Source organism: Zingiber officinale, chromosome 2B (genome assembly GCF_018446385.1).
Source record: "Zingiber officinale cultivar Zhangliang chromosome 2B, Zo_v1.1, whole genome shotgun sequence".
NCBI classification, from domain to species: Eukaryota; Viridiplantae; Streptophyta; class Magnoliopsida; order Zingiberales; family Zingiberaceae; genus Zingiber; species Zingiber officinale.
In genome coordinates this window covers 13433801-13452109 of record NC_055989.1, presented here as the reverse complement: position 1 = coordinate 13452109, position 18309 = coordinate 13433801, and the positions used below count along the sequence as shown (strand labels likewise).

Sequence of the window (18309 nt, the reverse complement as noted above, 5' to 3'; positions counted from 1 at the left end):
GAGATCATAGAGATACGCTGAGGTAGATACACAGAGATCTGCTGAGATCACAAAGATATGCCGAAGTCACAGAAAGGTGCGGAGGTCTAGTCAGTCAGACTGTCGTACTCCTTCGACTAGACTTGTGGGGGAGGCTTGTGATACGGTTAGTGATGGAGGGGCCCAAGAGAAAAGGATTAGAAAAGTCCAGGCTATGTGGCGGTCAAAAGTCACGAGGAGGTGGCGGTCAATAGTCATGGCGACTTGGCGGTCAAAAAGGCAGGCTGACAGGGCAGTCAGGGCTCAGCATAGGCAGAAGCGGGTTGGGATCGGCAGAGCTGAGCGGAGTCAGCTCGATCCACAGGCCTGCAGTAGAGGGCCCGGAAATATAGAGCACAGAGGCCGATCCACAGACCTGCGGTTGAGGGCCAGGAAGTACAAAGCGCAGGATGCAAGTCGGGATCGGCAGAGCTAAGCAGAGGCCAAGAACTGGAAGTATAGGCCAATGGGTCGGAAGCGGTAGAGCTGATCAGAAGCAGCCCGAGCTACAGACCTGCGATTGAGGGCCAGGAAGTACAAAGCGTAGGATGCAGGTTGAAGATCAGCGTAGCTATGTCTAGACAGTTAGGGCTGCAAGTCTGCGAGTTGGAGGCCTGGAAATGCGAACCACAGGTGCAAGCTGGTGCGGGGACACAATGGATCGGAGGAGCTAAGTAGTACGGGAGCGGAGAATCTCAACGGTCCGTCAGGGGTAATCATTACATACCAACGATGCGGGCGAAGGCGAAGGTTCCTGAAACGAAAAGATGCCCTCATAGCCAGTAGTAGCCTGCCAACTGTCCCTCATTACAGGACAAAACCCAAGTGCGAAGGCGGAGGTTCCTAAACAGAAAGTTGCTTTCACAACAAATAGCAGCGCGACAGGTGTCCAGGACTAGAGGACAAAGTCGGGCGTCTAACGTTTTCTGACAGGAGGGCAGGTTCTAGCAGGAGGACGCATAAAAGGGGAGAAATCCCTCGTACGCAGGTACGCGCACACACTCCCTTGTCACTTTTTTCCACAACTGTTTTCCTTTTCTCCTTCTGTCTGCTTTTTTCTAGGGAAAAAGGACCTGACTTGAGCGTCGGAGGGCCTGATCCGGGGACTTTTTCCCTGGGTTTTGGTCTCTAACGTGAGAGGGGGAATCGTCTGAGTGTGCGCAGGGTCCTGCAGCCGCATCAGCCACCCGTGGGGAGCCTGCACCGCCCGCGACTTTCCGTCAACGCCTAGTCCACCATGATCGGCCTCCGTCCGACTCAGCTTCCGGACGGGATCAATGATATTGTAATATAATAAGGTTTTTTTTCTTTTAATTATTTGATTTAATTGGTGGTCTTCCACCTTCCCGCCGCCTCATCCAGCGCATGGAAGGCTGCGCCGCCATCCTCAAGACTCCTCAACGCCGCCTCCTTCAGCTCCAACACCCGCCGCCGCGCAGCCTTCCCTTCCTCCCCCTCCATCAGTTCTTTCACAACCCGTGCCACTTCTTCGCGCGACACCAGTCCGCCTTCCGCCGCCTGCGGCCGCAGCGCGATCCTCGCCCCTTCCGCCAGCATCACCGCGTTTTGCCTCTGCTCCGCGAAGAGCGGCCACGCCAGTATGGCTACTCCAGCCATGACGCTCTCCATCGTCGAGTTCCAACCGCAGTGGCTCAGGAAGCCGCCGGTGGCGGAGTGGCCCAGCACCGCTACCTGAGGGGCCCACGACGGGACCAGCATGCCCACCTCGCTGGTCCGCTCCACGAACCCGGCGGGCAGGAAGCGGAAGGGATCCGCCTTGCTCTGGGCCGTGAAGTAGGCCTCGCACACGTCGCCGTCGTCGTTGGGGCTCCGGACCACCCACAGGAACCGCTCCCTGCTCATCTCAAGACCCAGAGCTAGCTCCGCCATCTGCGCCGTCGACAGGGTCCCGGCGCTGCCAAAGGACACGAACAGCACTGACCCGGCCGGCTGCCGGTCCAACCACCGCAAGCACTCGGCGTCCTTTTCGCCCACCGCCGGCAGGGTCCGCGTCAGCGGCCCGACAAGATAGACTGGCGGCCGGCCCGGCTCGTTCTGCCTCAGGACCTTGGCGGCGTCCGGCTCCAACGCCTCGAACGTGTTCACGATGATTCCCTCGGCGTCCCGGTATTGGCGCCCGTGGTGGAGCATCCACCGGTAGGCCTCGTTGGACCGATCCTGAATCGGTTCGACCAGTTCCGGTCCAGGGACTGGTACGCAACCAGGGAGGCGGAGCGGCTCCGGGAGATCCCGGTACTCGCAGGCGACGGAGGCGTCGAGCTCGGGGAGATGGAGGAAGATCGAGAGACAGAGGAGATTGGAGGGGAAGAACAAGTACGGCGGGACGCCGAGGCCGCGGGCGACAGCAAAGGCGTCGGTAGTGAAGATGTCGCCGACGATGGCGACGAGGTTAGAGGAGGCCTGGAGGCGGGACAACTCGGTGCGGAGGAAGTGGGCGGAGCGGGAGGCGGCGACGGCCAAGATGGTCACAAGGTGGGCGTCGGCGGGGAGGTCATCGAGCGGGACGGCTGGGAGGGCGAGGGAGGCGATGGCCGGAGGGAGGGAGGAGAGGACTGCGTCCTGGGCCTTGGAGGCGGAGGCAGCTAAGGTGATGATGGTGACGGAGAAGCCGTGGCGGGAGACGAGGATCTTAGCAAGCTCCCCAAAAGGAATAAGATGTCCGGTGCCCGGCATGGGAAGCAGCGCCACGTGAGGAGCGGCGGCGCCGCCGTTGCCGAAGCTTTTCGCCTCCATGTCCAGAACCGCGCGTATTAATACCCACCAAGTGTTCGAGCTTTTGCCTCAGAGAGGTCAATGACTACGATTCGAGTCCGTGGATTAGGCTATATATAGAGTCAGAAACTATGTGTACAAAGAACAACTTGCCATTTTACAAGTTATTTTTCTTTAATGCAAATATCTATTCTTAATTTTCCATCTACTATCAAAATAAATTAAGAATTATCTTTTAAATACCTAATTAATTATGAAAATAGTTTAGGGTTAGACCGTAATCCAGACAAGTTAAACTCCTCCTTAATCACAATACAAAGTAATTGGATGTGAATAAAGGGCAATTCAAGTATCATATTTATTTTTCATCAACAAAATAAAAGATATTTAACTTTTATTTTTTTATTTTAAAAAATGTGAATACAAGGACACTTATTTTGCCAAGTTAGAGTGGGCACACATTTGGTTCTGGGTGAAAGTGACTTGACACAAGATGGCCAAATTGTTCCACAATGCCAAACTTGATATTGAAAAAAGAAAGGAAGGAACAAAAGTACTAGGCATTTGCATAATAAATTAAGAAGAAGAAGCTTACTATTCTATGTCTCGTTGCAATTTGCAATTTGCAATTATGGCCCTCGTAATAATAACAGGAAAGTTATTCTATGTATAATGGCTTCTCTCCTCTAAGATGTCTCATGGATATTTATTTTAATAGATAAGATCAATTAACAAATATAAAATGTCTCTCTCCCACAATGTGATGAGTCTCATGGATATTTATTTTAATAGATAAGGTCAATTAATAAATATAAAATGTCTCGTTCCATGAATAATCTTCCCTATGCAAAGATCAATTATGCTATGATAAAATGCCCTAGTGGTTTATTGTGTGTATGTATACTTATGCAAGGATGTCAAAAGGGATACCCCACTTGATAGGGATATTTATTATAATATTCAAAAATGTCTTGAAAGATGGGATGACATCAAGAGACATCGGTCATATCTTCTTCAAGAATGCTAGCAGTGATCTTTGATAAAACGATAGTAGATAGAGTCTTATTGGCAGGCAGGTACCCAACTTCCATCAGCTGCTTAAGGGCATTATCCACTCCATACTGCATCATTCGAGCAAGATGAGTGTCGACCACACAGTAAAATTTCTCAGAGTGAAGGAATTCTTTCTTTTTGGCAGCCAAACGCATGTCTTCCCCTGCATAGTACTCTTGGAGATCGGTCATTTTGCCTTCTAGCTAGTTTCTCTAGGTTTCGAGCACCGCCTATAGTTCGATCTTAGAGACTCTTAATGCCTCAACTTCAGCTTTGGTTGCCCCTGCTTCCATGCGAATAATGTCCAATTCGCAAAGTTGGGCCTCTTCTAATGCCTTTGCAGATTCAGCCTCCTTACAGTAAGTCTCCAGTGTAGCCCGAAGCCTACTCTTGACTTAAGCAAGAGTGCCTCCGCTTTGCTATGAACGGACTCCAACTCCTGCAATCGGTTCTCCGCTAGGGCTTTGCTAGATTGGGTCTCCTCCCAAGTGGCCCCCAACTCCACCTCCATAAGCCTAAGTCTTTTATGGTCGGCATCCACTTCAACCTTATCAATCTCCATCCTGTTTTAGTTGCCCCTAGCTTCATCTCCTGTGCTTTCATCGTGGCTCTCAACTTCTTAATTCCTTCCCTTTCTTTTTCTTCCCCAACTCTAGCCTCTTACTTTGAGCTTCTAGGAAAACAACCTCCTTCTTTAGCTGATCTACCTCATACTTCGCTTGGAAACTAATCAACTTTCTCTCAAATATGATTTTCCTCAACTAAAAGATTTCCAACTGCTCTGTAGTAGGGTCGTCCCTTAGGTTCTTTAGTTGTGTTAGCTCCACTTAGGCCAGGGAAGCTTTCATTTTTAGAGAGCCCAGCTGGTCCTCCAACTCAATTATGGATACTCACATCTCACGGCGACCCTACCACACTTCAGGGAATCACTGGGTGAAGACCATTAGTTTCAACATATGTTCAGCGCCGTCCCCATAAGCTCTTCCACTAAACCCCTGAGGGAGACACCCTCCGTGATTGCTTCACAGTCCTTCCTACGACACTTCAGGGAATCACTAGGTGAAGACCATTAGTTTCAACATATGTTCAGCGCCGTCCCCATAAGCTCTTCCACTAAACCCCTGAGGGAGACACCCTCCGCGATTGCTTCACAGTCCTTCCTACGACACTTCAGGGAATCACTGGGTGAAGACCATTAGTTTCAACATATGTTCAGCGCCGTCCCCATAAGCTCTTCCACTAAACCCCTGAGGGAGACACCCTCCGCGATTGCTTCACAGTCCTTCCACCTCGCTACCACTAGGTTTAGAAGGGTAAGTTCTCTCTTAGAACATCCTACCCCTGGGGGTTCCCACACCAATTGGGATGGTGTCGTGATCTTGGGCAGGGTGAATGGGCCCAGCTGTTGTGTCCTCTTGATGGACTAGAAGACCAGAGTCCAAGAGGATGCGATGAGCTAGCCCTTAGATCTTTCTGTAGGCTGAACAAAGTTAGAGTTCTTGCCTCAATGGGAATTGGATCAAATGGATTCAAGGAACTGGCCTCTGCTAGATCATCCTCCATCTCAATAGGAGATGTCAAGGGCTAGACGAGCAAACACGAAGGGATGTTGGCCGACACAACTCTCGCACAAGAGTTCTATGAGTTGGGGAGGGGGGATCAAGCCTCGAGCCCATGATAGAGATGGGCTACAACCAACTCTTGGTGACCGTCACCTTTTTCTTGTTACCCAAAAGGAGGTCCTAGATTCCCCCAAGGGTGTGGGCTCTGCTTATACTTGAGGGAAAACTAGGGGCACTTTTGACTTCCTCGAGGTTGAGGCGATAACTCGAGGTGTCGCCACTGTTAGACCCCGTGGTAGTTTTGATGTGATCAACCAAGTTGGTTAGGTCCTGTTTTGGTTTGATCCCTGTGTTTGAGTGTGCAGGAGCTTAGGAGCATATGAAGTCGAGCGGAAGACGCAGCTAGCGAGAAGGACGGCACGGGAAGGGAGGCGATGGGCTCGGTGCGTCCGAAGGACGAGAGAGCTGCGGAAGAGTACTTCGGTGGGCGTGAAGAGCGTGCGCGGCGTTCGAGGGACGTTAAGCCGGGACGGAAGGCTGCTCGAGGAGAAGGCCGGGAATTGGGTTCGGGTGAGCCCTATTCCAGTTGGCCGCAATCACCCAAAAGATCGGAGCGTCGGAAGCTGAAGAAAGCAAGCTGGAATTTGAGCTGCCAGCTTGGAGGCGCCTCCAGCTTGAAGGCGCCTTCAGCCTTGTTGAAGGCGCCTTCAACAGGTCAAACTGACCGTTTCGAGCTGCGGATAAAGTTTTATCCGCTCACCCCTTGGAGGCACCTTGGACCCCTATTGGAGGCGCATTGGACCTTCGAGATCAAATTTCCAGAGGCTATTTAAAGGCCCCTGGAGCTAGGAATTAACTACAACTTCTACATTCAACTCTGTCAGCATTTCCTAGCAGTAGTTCTGAGTCATTAGAGTGTAAAAGGCTTCTCCGCCTTCAGCAAAGGAGAATTTTCTTAGTGCGCTTTCTTACTACCCTGGATTAACAACCCTCTTGGTTGTAACCAGGTTAAATTCGGTTTTTGTTTTAATTTCTGCCTTTATTTTATTTACTATTGCATTAATTGAGTTGAAAGAACGAGGAGGGTAGTTTTATTTTTGTTTTCAGCAATTCACCCCCCCTCTTGCCGACCTCCGTTGCACTTACAATTGGTATCAGAGCCTGATCGCCTCAGAAGGACTAACCGCCAACTGAAGCACTACGATTAAGACGATGGTCGGAGCGAACATCCATCCCCCGAAGTTCGACGGAGATTTCGCTACATAGAAGCGAAAAATGGAGGTATTATATAAAATAGACTTTGATATTTTAATTACTATGAAATATGGTTTTGCAGCTCCTAAAGACAAAGAAGAAAACACGTAGAGCAAGAAGGAGCAAGCCGATTTCGTCGCCAACGGAAAAGCTGAATTCCACCTCCTCAGCGTTCTGCCACCTCAGGAGGTAAGTCGTAACGGAAGCTACGACTCAGCGAAATATCTCTGGGAGAAATTCCTGGAGCTTCACGAAGGTACCTCTGAAGCGAAGCTGGCGCGACGCGACATCCTCCGGACACAACTAACAAACCTCCGGATGAACAACGGCGAGAAGGTAGCGCAACTCCAAGCTAGAATCAAGGAGCTGATAACGCAACTAACGAACCTTGGAGAAGAAGTAACCAACTGGGATTCCATCCGATACGCGTTCAATGCCTTCCCGAGGACTTCAGAATGGGCGTCCTTAGTAGATGCTTACTACATCTCTAAGGACTTTGAGGTAAGTAGTTTAGAAAACTTGTTTTCAACTTTCGAACTTCACGAGTCTCGACTTGCAGAAAAACCAGAGGAGAAGTTGAACCTCAACGTTGCCCTACGAGCTGAAAAGGACGATCCCGACTTCGAAACGTCAATCGACGAAAACGAAGCTGCGTTAATGGTAAGCTGCGTTAATGGTTAGACGTTTTAATAAGTTTTTTAAATCTAACAAGTTTAGATCGCAGTCAAGTAAACGTCATCAAAAAGGAAGGACAGTCCGGTGCTATAATTGCAACGAAGAAGGGCACATCAAGGATGATTGCCCAAAGTTGAAGAGCAAACAGAAAGATAAGAAAAGAAGCAAGAAGCCAGCTCGACCCAAGCACAAAAACCTGAAGGCGACATGGGACGACTCTTCATCCTCCGAGTCAGAAGTCGAAGAATTCTCAGGAGTAGCTCTACTAGCTAACCATCAGCTAGATGCAACGCCTAGCTAAGAGATGAGTATCGATGAAGGGGGAGGAACATCAGAAGAAGAAAGCAACAGTGAAGGGGGAGCGTCACCAGATCAGGTAAGTAAGGTATGCAATCTAACTCCATCTCAATCTTTTCGATTTATTAAATCGCTTTCTAAAGACTTATGCGAATTAGAAAAAGAAAATAAAAAATTAAAAATGAAATTAGCAAAAACATGTCCACTTGAAATGTACGATAGAATAAAATCCGAAAATGACAAATTAAAATTAGAAATTGAAAAATTGAAATTTGATGCATGCTTAAATAAATTTCCTAAATCAAAATTAAGAATTTATGGAAAATTAAATTGGTACATTAGAAAACACCAGGGTCAACTTAGAAATGTGCCCAAAAATCATGTAACCCCAAAGTTTTTGACCAACCCTGTAGGAAGGAACCTTTATTGGGTTCCAAAATCACTGCTAGCTTAAATTTCTCTTTTAGTTAAAAGCTTACAGTGAGAAAATTAAACATTGAAATTCTTTATGGAAACTTTGTCTAAGGAAGTGGTTGTTGCTCCAATAACCAAGAAGGCCTAGTGCCTCGCCACGACCTGGAAGCTAAAATATTGAAAGAAAATGTTTAATTAACTTTCTGAAAGAGCATTAAAAACAAGAATTAAATAATTCCTTAAAAGTTTATCAAATATTTTTTTTCTTAGAAATATTTTTTGAAAATTCTAACTTCGAAATTTTTTATTAGAAATTTTTTCCTGGAGAAATTCTAAATAACTTCATTTGACTTAGAAATTTTTGGGAAACATTCAAAAATTTAGTTTACTTAGATTTTTTTTATTAGCTTAGAAATTTTTTTTGAAAAATTCTAAAAATTCATTTTTGCTTAGACAATTTTTCTGAAAATTCAATTTCACTTAGAATTTTTTTTTTAAAATTCATTGTTGCTCAGAATTTTTTTTTACCTTAATAATTTGCTTGATATTCTTTTATTGGTACCCCGTTTTTGCTGTGATCAAAGGGGGAGAGAAAGGTACAAGTTTAGGAGGAGTTAGGAAAATTAAAAAATTATTTTTTAAACATTTTTTACTAAAGGTTGTTGCAATTTCATTTATTGCAAATTTATGCTTAAATATGTTAGTTTAGTAATTTCCTTTAAAATTACTATTTATGTCTATTTTAACCCTAACTTGAACTTGGGTTGATGCACATAAAAAAGGGGGAGATTGTTAGACCCCATGGTAGTTTTGATGTGATCAACCAAGTTGGTTAGGTCCTGCTTTGGTTTGATCCCTGTGTCTGAGTGTGTAGGAGCTTAGGAGCATAGGAAGTCGAGCGGAAGATGCAGCTAGCGAGAAGGACGACACGGGAAGGGAGCCGACGGGCTCGGTGCGTCCGAAGGACGAGAGAGATGCGGAAGAGTACTCCGGTGGACGTGAAGAGCGTTCGCGGCGTTTGAGGCACGTTAAGCCGGGACGGAAGGCTGCTCGAGGAGAAGGCCGGGAATTGGGTTCGGGTGGGCCCTATTTTGGTTGGCCGCAATCACCCAAAAGATCGAAGCGTCGGAAGCTGAAGAAAGTAAGCTGGAATTTGAGCTGCCAGCTTGGAGGCGCCTTCAGCCTTGTTGAAGGCGCCTTCAACAGGTCAAACTGACCGTTTCGAGCTGCAGATAAAGTTTTATTCGCTCACCCCTTGGAGGCGCCTTGGACCCCTATTGGAGGTGCCTTGGACCTTCGAGATCAGATTTCCAGAGGCTATTTAAAGGCCCCTGGAGCTAGGAATTAACTACAACTTCTACATTCAACTCTGTAAGCATTTCCTAGCAGTAGTTCTGAGCCATTAGAGTGTAAAAGACTTCTCCGCCTTCAGCAAAGGAGAATTTTCTTAGTGCGCTTTCTTACTGCCCTGGATTAACAACCCTCTTGGTTATAACCAGGTTAAATTCGGTTTTTGTTTTAATTTCTGCCTTTATTTTATTTACTATTGCATTAATTGAGTTGAAAGAACGAGGAGGGTAGTTTTATTTTTGTTTTCAGTAATTCACCCCCCTCTTGCCGGCCTCCGCTGCACCTACAGCCACCATCGAAGTTGGTGCTGGATCAAGTAGAGCCCCTTCATTAACCATCACCTCCCGGGCTTGGTCAATGATTTTAGCGCCACAAGCCTCAAACTCAGCGTCCGTTAGCCTCATCACCTAGTCCAAGGCGACCTTCAACATGGTGGCAACTACTAATGTCACACCGCAAGTGCACGATTATTGTCAAGTAATAAAATTATTGATCCAACGAAGACTGTTAATTAAACATTAGTTGACTTCATACAGTGAGTTATCTATACAATCGAAAGTTGGTTCACGAGCACTTGAGAAAGTGAGAGTTGTTAAGAGAAGAGAAAGAGAGGAGGAAAGAGAGAGTAGAGAGAGTGAGCACAAGCGAGCAAAAGTGAAGTTGAGTTTGGGGGTGAGAGATTCTAAGATTTCGATTTCGCTATGATACTAGCTAATATCCCTATGTATTTTGTAGGACTTCTAACTAAAGTCGAACACAACCTCGAGAAGACCGCACCAGAGAGTTTACCCAAGTTCTAACGTTATTAAGTAAAAAAGTAACTCTAGAAAATTTGGTTAAAAGGATACCCTAAGGTCCCGGTCATGCAATCGCTAGAGTTATTCGATTTGCTTTCTAACAGTAGATTAATGATATTAAGTAGAAAATGTAAGCTAGAAAGTCTAGTTAAAGGGATATCCTTTATCACTAAGGCTTTCTAGTCATACAATTGCTAGATTATCCAAATCACTTCATAACATTAATATGGAGAAAACTCACAAACTCTAATTAGCTTCCCTTGTAGGGAATTGTTCTCCGTTTCAAGAGAATGTCATAGAAAGTAAGGATACCCTTTGTTATAGGGTTCCCCGGTCATACAATTTAAAGCACCTCTTTTACACAATGAACAAAACTATACATCTACATGAGTTGACCTCACACATATTTCTTCAAATATATACAAGGCACAACACACATAGAACATGCCAGTAAACATATCATGGTACAAGAAAATATCCAAATACATAATTCATACATCACATCACATCATGACTACTCCTTACTCCTAAAATTTGGAGGTCTACTCCATTGCGAAGAATTTACAAACTAAATACACAATATATAACATTCTTACAATCAAAATGTGAGATAGAGAAGAAGAAATGTTTATCGAGGAGATTGCCGATGTTTTTAGGGTGTTTCCTTACTCTAGAAGAGGACGGATCAAGTGGATCGATGTAGATGAAGCCTCTAGGGTTTTCCCTAAAGGGAAAAATCCTTCCTCAAGGAGAGGGATGAAGTCTCAAACCGCAAATGCCTTTTCCAAATGAGGAGAGCCCCTTTTATAGTATAGAGAGTCGGATGCCCGACACGGCTGGTGCAGTTGGGCACGGGCGCCTGTGTCGGGTGTAGGAGCTTCAGATCTAGTAGGGCACAGATAACCGTGGTGAGCAAGCCAAGCTGTGCACGACCCGTGCCACTGGGCACGTGCACCCGTGGCAAGGAGGTTGAGTCGGGCATTGGTAACTATGGTCGGCTATGGGGTCTTCACATCTTGATCGCCTTCTTCCAATTTCACTCCAATTCGCGTCCCTGTTAATAAAAATAAGCAAAGAGAAGTTCTCTGAACTAAAAATTATAAGTATCCCATGGTAGTTTTGATGTAATTAATCAAGTCAAGTTAGACCATGTTTGTATTTAACCTCTGTGTCTAAGTGTACAGGAACTTAGGAGCACTGGAAGTCGAGCGAAAGACATAGCTAGCAAGAATGACGGCATGGAAGAGAGCCAATGGGTTTGGTGCGTCTGAGAGACGACGTGCTGTGGAAGAGTAAGCCGACGGACAAGAAGGGAGCGTGTCGTGTTTCTTAGGGACGAGAAGTTGGAGCGAAAGATTGCTCAGGGAGACGAGCAAAAGACGCAGCTAGCGAGAAGGATGGCACGGGAGAGAGCCGATAGACTCAGTGTGTCCGAGGGACGAGGCATTGTGGAAGAGTACGCTGACAGACGAGAAGGAAGCATGCGACAATTCTGAGGGACGAGAAATCGGAGTGAAAGACTGCTCTAAGGTCGGAAAATGGGTTCGGGTGAGCCCTATTACGAATGGCTGAAATCACTCAAGCGAGAGAAGCCAGAGTGGAAGACCCGGATCAATGTGAGTGGAAACGGAGCAGAAGACCGGGACGGAAAGACATTCCGAATCTGGGCGCCCGGACTCTGGGTGCCCACAACAAAGTTTTATCCGGAATACGACGTAGCACGTTCTGTTGTGACGGGAATAAAAGTTTATCCCCCCCCCGGCACCTGGAACCGTTCCAAGCACCCCAACCAGGGTTATAAATACAGCTCTGGTCCAACAAACTTAGATGAACACTTGTAATCAATCATGATTCAGTCTAGCTTCGTAATTGAGTGCTTCAACTGCTATAAGAGACTTCTCAGCCTATGACGAAAGGAGAATTTGATTAGTGGTTCAGAGTCTTGGATTAACAACCTTCTCTGTTGTAACCAAGTAAAAATCATAGCATCTTTCTTTCTTTAATTAGTCTCTTATTTTTATGCAAGTGTTAGATTTATTAAAGTTGTAAAAGTTCGAGGAAGGTTTGGTTATTTTTTATTGTGCAGGCTATTCACCCCCTCTAGCCAGTCACCAAGGGACCAACAAGTGGTATCAGTGCAAGTTTCACTTCAGGAGGACTAACCACCTAACGAAGCACACGAGATCGCCGGATCGAACATCTACCCGCTAACGTTTGAGGGAGAGTTCTCATTCTGGAAACGAAAAATGGAGGTATTTTTTTAAACTGATTTTGATATATTGCTTTCTATGAAATTTGGTTTTGATGTTCCCAAAAGAAAAGATGGAAAAGAACTCGAGCAGTATCTTTGGACTCAGACGTAACGCGACAAATTCATAGCAAATAGTAAGGCCGAGTTCTACCTACTGAGTGTTCTTCCTGCTCAAGAACTCGACAAAATCGGCAACTACCAATGCGCAAAAGAACTTTGGAAAAAGTTCTTGGAGCTCTACGAAAAACCAAAAGAAGTCGAATTCAACTCCTCGATGGACACCGAGTCATCGACGAAAGAATCCGAGACCGAGGAATCTGCCAGAACAACACTCAAAGCCAAATATCTACCAGAAGATAACGAAAGTACCTTGGAAATGAGTATCGATGAAGGGGGAGACACTACAGAAGAAAGCTACAATGAAGGAGGAGTGTCTACTGACAAATATATAGTAAGTCGGGTAAGTAAACTTCCTCGATAGCAATTATTTAAAATTATTCAAATGCTAAGTAAATCATTATATAAAAAAGAACAAAGTATATAAAATCAAAGAAAGAATATGTATGCTTAAAAGAAGAATTTCATAAATTAATAGATGAAAATATAAAATTAAAAGATAAAATAGAAATGTTAAAAAAGGAAAACTCACATTCAAATTTTTCACATGATCAAGAAAGAAATTACAAACATTATTTAAGGTTTAACTGGTAATTTAAGGGCAAAATTAGGAAAATATCACAGAAATATATTTCTATTAAATTTTTTATTAATCATGTAGGAAGAAACTTATTTTGGGTTCCAAAATCATATTTAGATTAATTATTTTTTTATTTCAGATAGAAAGTTAAATATTTAATTTCTTTAAAAGACTTTGTCTAGAAAGTGATTGTTGCTCTAATATCCAAGAAGACCTAGTGCCTCACCACAGCCTGAAAGTCAATTATTGAAATAAGTATTTAATTGACTAACTGTTAAGCAATTAGTTGTTATAAAACTACTTTAAATTATTTGTCAAAAATTTGGTTAGAAATTAATTAGAAGTTAATTTTTCCGATCTTATTTTTGGCTTAATAATAATTTTAACTTTATATGAAATTTTTATCTACCTTATATAGGTTAAATATTTTTTAAAACTTCATTGATAAATTTAGATTTTTTGAAGCTTAAACTTTAATATTTTTTAGAATTTTCCCTTAGACTTTTGTTTTAGACTTTCCAAGTAACATTTTTAATGTACCCCACTTTTAATGTGTTCAAAAGGGGGAGTAGTAAAGATTAAATTTAGGGGGAGAGTAGTACATTTTTTTTTAATTTCGGGACTTGCAAAAATTTTATAATTGTTATTTTTGTGGTTTACTCTAACTTAACTTAGGTTTGCTCACATCAAAAAAGGGGAGATTGTAAGTACCCCGTGGTAGTTTTGATGTAATCAACCAAGTCAAGTTAAGTTATGTTGGCATTTAACCCTGTGTCTAAGTATGCAGGAACTTAGGAGCACCAAAAATCGAGCGAAAGACACAACAAGCGAGAAGGACAACACAAGAGAGAGTCGATGGGCTCAGTGCGTCCGAAGGGCGAGGTGATGCAGAAGAATATGCGGGCGTACAAGAAGGGAGCGTGTAGTGTTTCTGAGGGACAAAAAAGTTGGAGCGGAAGATTGTTTGGGGAGACGAGCAAAAGACAGCTAGCGAGAAGGACGACACGTTCCAGATAACCAAAATCACCCAAGCAAGTGGAGCCAGAGCGGAAGACCTGGATCAATGTGAGCGGAACCAGAGTGAAAGATTGGATGGAAAGTCAACATAATATTGACTTTTCAAATCAGGGCGCTCGGAACCCCTCCGAGTGCCCGGAGCAGAGTTTTATCCGAAACATGATGTGGCGCGTTCCATTCCGACGAAGATAAAAGTTTATCCCCTCCAGACGCCTGCACTACAATAAAAATATTAAAAGACAACGGTTAAAAATCGTTGTCATAGGCCCTTTAAACCCGTTGTAACTGACACTGTTGTTAAATGTGCAGTAAAAGACAACGGTTTGAAACCGTTGTCTTTGACCACATTAGACAACAGTCATGCAACGGATTTAAAGTGTTGTCTTTTAATACCAAAGACAACAGTTCTGCAACAGCATAAAACCGTTGTAATTGCCAGTTTTGCAAAAATTTGATCGCAGATATGCTTTTGACAACAAATACACTGTTGTCTTTCTTCAAAATTTAGTTTAAAATCATTGTCTTTGAATACTTTTCACAACGGTTAAAAAATCGTTGTCTATGTTGATTAGAAAATGCATCACAAATAGATAAAACATTATAATTCTTTTGCACACAAACTGGTACAACATATATACATTCACAAAAACTGTTTTCAACATATATACATTTAGTTGTCTTTTATACATCTTGTCTCAATCAAAAACTGGTACAACATATATGTACATTCACTTAAATTTATAAACTTCTACAATTACTACAAGCTATCCAAACATGACCACAAGTAGTTTATCAGACCATAACCAGAAAAGATAAGATCATAAAATTAAGTTTATCAGACCACAACAATCTTCACGTACTGGTCCGTTTTCTGCATACAGAATTTCATAGACTTAGCTTGCAAACCCAGCTTTCTCCCTTTTCTGAAAATAAAATATAATTAAAGCCATAGAAAAAAGTATAAACATGCATGTATAAACTGATAATCATTGCAAACTGATAATTGAAACGAATAAATCTAATAAACCACTACAAACTAAATTGATAATTGAAACAAACAAGCTCCAAAAGTAGAAAACTTATCAACATGTATAAATAATTATAAACTTCTTGCAGCTTTGCATCTTTTGTACAGTAGAAACCAAATTGTGAAGTACGTACATAAATCTGGACCTTCTGAAATGTTTAAGTAAAAGAATGGCCAAATAAGCACGAGAAACGTTGCCGCTTCACATTTTCATGAGTAGTCAAGCAAGTGAGCATGAAAAAAGTTGATGAATATATAAACTTGACATTATATCTTAAACCATGTATTATGTGAAAGCAGCTAGATCGAATAGCTAACAGCAGCAACAGAAAGAAGGAATCATAGAGGAAGTCATGTACCTTATGTCTCAACATTACAGTAGCAACACTCTAGTAAGATCTCAAAGCTTGAGGATGTGCAGTTTGCATAAAAACCATAAAGCACTGAGCAACTACCTTTTTCATCAGTATTTAAGTCGCATGCACCCTTTCTGAACATTGCTTTAAGTTTCTGTATGCGTTCAACATTTGAAGAATTTTTTTCAATCAATATATAAGAATTGGCAACCACTGTTATAGCCTTGCATATAGCAAAATGAATAAAGCTCAATGGAGTGAATAGCTTCATGTAGCTGAAACAAAAAAATTGGGACAAGCATAGCTTAATGGAGATGATGTAAGAATTGGCAACAAGTTAATTCCAATAAACTGACCAGTCCTGCCCCAACATGATCACGAATGAAAGTTGCATCGATGTATCGCTCTTCCTCTATAGCTCTCTGTGGCAACAAGAGTGCTTAGAATATAAATTAAATACAATAAGTGTATAAGACAAGTTTCATACATTCATAATAGTCAATGCTGCTCCAACAATATCCTTTTTGTAGCACCAGTTATGGCCAACTTCAGCTTTGCAGCTTCTCCATAATCCTCTCTTAAAATAGCCTCATTCAATTGTGACTGAAATAAGGCCATCACATAGCATGAAACTATCAGCAAAACTAAAGCCACAGTAGTATGAACAAAATTGTACACTAGAAGATAATAAACTTGACTCTAACAAGAGGAAATCAAGTTTGGTATATTTAGTTAAGCTTCAACTTCTAATTTAATGGTGTTGTTTGTGCTACTCTCTTTGGGCATAACAAGCCAGAGTGACCATGGTCCAAAACTTTGAACAAGACTGATTTTACCAGCTAGTTGATGGCCTATACCATGTGAATCATTTTCATATAACCTTTACAAACCTATAATAAGATCTGAACTAACATTGGCATAAACCAAATTGTGCTAACTATACCAATTTTATGGATCAGTATAACTGTTAGAACCAGCTGATATCATTTCAACTCGTCACAAGTGAAAATATTCGTGACCTATACCATATGTTGCTTTCGTTTTTAAAAATCGTTGTTTTAAAAATGCACATGAATACTCATTTTCATTAGATTAGGAGTCTCCAATACGGAAGCTGAAAAATGCACATATGAAAATATTCACCCTTGTTTTATCTCGTATAAAAAACAGTAGAGTAGTCTTACGAGGACAAAACCGTCTCAGCATCACCTGTCATGAGGTAAACGAAAGCAACTAAGCAAAACTCAAATTAAAAGTATATGTAAAAAAGTTATTGTAAGACTCAATTTGTTCAGGGGAATATAGTTTGGTTGAAGCAGCAATTCGCCAGCTCCTACTCTGCAAGCAAGTGCATGCTGAATTCAAGAGTAAAGCCAACAAGTAGGAAATTAATGGGTAATTATGAAGAATATTTTACCATTTTTTACTAGCTATTAGCTAGGCCACAATCACTACAGCTGTTCTGGTTATGGAACTTGTTGGCTGATGCCTTCATGTATTCGTTAGTTAAATTTATATCAGAGTTCATAAATTTGAACCATAATGATGAAAAAGATGCACTTAAGGAGGAGACTTAATTTTTTTGAGACTTACTCAAGTGGGGATTTGAAAACAAAGAAGCATGCACCAATTGCCAAGTAGCACAGCAAGGGAACAAGCCCCTTTAAGTAATGTGAAGTTCCATCCTGTAAAAGTACCATTAGTTGAGTCTTGCAGGAAGAACTTTGGTTGAATCCTAGCATTTCAAAATAACTGAAAAACAACAACAGAAGTTAGTGTAACTAACAAGCATACCCCAATGAGTTACCTGTAACGTGAATGCTATTACTAGTATTGCCATGATCAATGAGCCAGTTTCTAACAGATTAAGATCAAGATCCATCTTGATTCCCATTATCCAAGCCACCATAACACATAATGGAACCTTAAAAGGGCAAATTAGTACATTGTAAGCTATTCTTTAACATATACACAACATTTCATTTCAAAGCTACATCAAATTAAATCCTTACAACAAACATGGAGATCTGGGTTGCTGAACCAAGGGAAACACCAAGAGTAATATCCTGTGTGAGTTCAACAAGAAAAAATAATTATCACCATGAGAACAATCGTGTTTGACATTTGTTTTCCTTTATTCTTTGATTTGGGTGGATAAGCTAATTCATACGAGCAATGCAAATGTAAGTAATAGAAATGCATTTAGCAGCATCACAAATATGGAAACAATTTGATATGAAATATTATGTTTTAAGAAATTTATACTGACATATTTGCCTTGTGTTGCTCAACAAGTTATGCACCTTCATGCATCAATATAAGTAACAGTATGATCTCACACATAATGCCCAAATGTTCTTGTGAGTCCAGCTATGTGTATCTATTATGAGAAAATATACAAAGACCAAGTCATTTAAAGTTTAGTGTTCCAAAAGAAATAAACACGTCGAGTTAGTATAATTTAACCGTTAGCAAGCTCATGATAACATGCACATCAACAACAAAAGAGTCATGAATTAGAATTGCGTACAGATTACTAAAACAATTTTATAAGATAAATTGGCTACATATTGTGATTGCTAACATAAAATGCAGATCATTTGTCTGTAAGTGTTGAAGTACCAATCACAACGCAAGCAGCAGGCAATAAGATCCATCGAACCACCAAACACAAGACGGTTAAGTGGACCAAACACAAGACGGTTAAGTGGTTACCCATAAATTGGTTTGATACTCCATGGAGAATGAGCAACAGAAACTAGAAACTGTGATGAAGACGACGATAACTTCAGTATGTCTTTCATCTGG

The 18309-nt window shown here is 42.4% G+C and overlaps 1 protein-coding gene and 2 long non-coding RNA genes across 3 annotated transcripts; all 3 read right to left on the bottom strand.

Annotated features, from left to right (window-relative positions):
• Nucleotides 1-1263: 1263 nt before the first annotated feature.
• Nucleotides 1264-2856, bottom strand: LOC122048998 (hydroquinone glucosyltransferase-like). The gene has a single exon (XM_042610500.1). The coding sequence runs from the start codon at nucleotides 2770-2772 to the stop codon at nucleotides 1342-1344; it is 1431 nt and encodes a 476-aa protein (XP_042466434.1). The 5' UTR covers nucleotides 2773-2856; the 3' UTR covers nucleotides 1264-1341.
• Nucleotides 2857-15604: 12748 nt separating this feature from the next.
• On the bottom strand, nucleotides 15605-16672 carry LOC122048997. The gene is made up of 4 exons (XR_006130766.1): nucleotides 16645-16672; nucleotides 15989-16104; nucleotides 15858-15923; nucleotides 15605-15776 (listed from the first exon to the last, which is right to left on the bottom strand). It is a non-coding gene; the product is annotated as an uncharacterized LOC122048997 (long non-coding RNA).
• Nucleotides 16673-17074: 402 nt separating this feature from the next.
• On the bottom strand, nucleotides 17075-17562 carry LOC122048996. The gene is made up of 3 exons (XR_006130765.1): nucleotides 17514-17562; nucleotides 17309-17425; nucleotides 17075-17186 (listed from the first exon to the last, which is right to left on the bottom strand). It is a non-coding gene; the product is annotated as an uncharacterized LOC122048996 (long non-coding RNA).
• Between the last annotated feature and the right edge of the window lie 747 nt (nucleotides 17563-18309).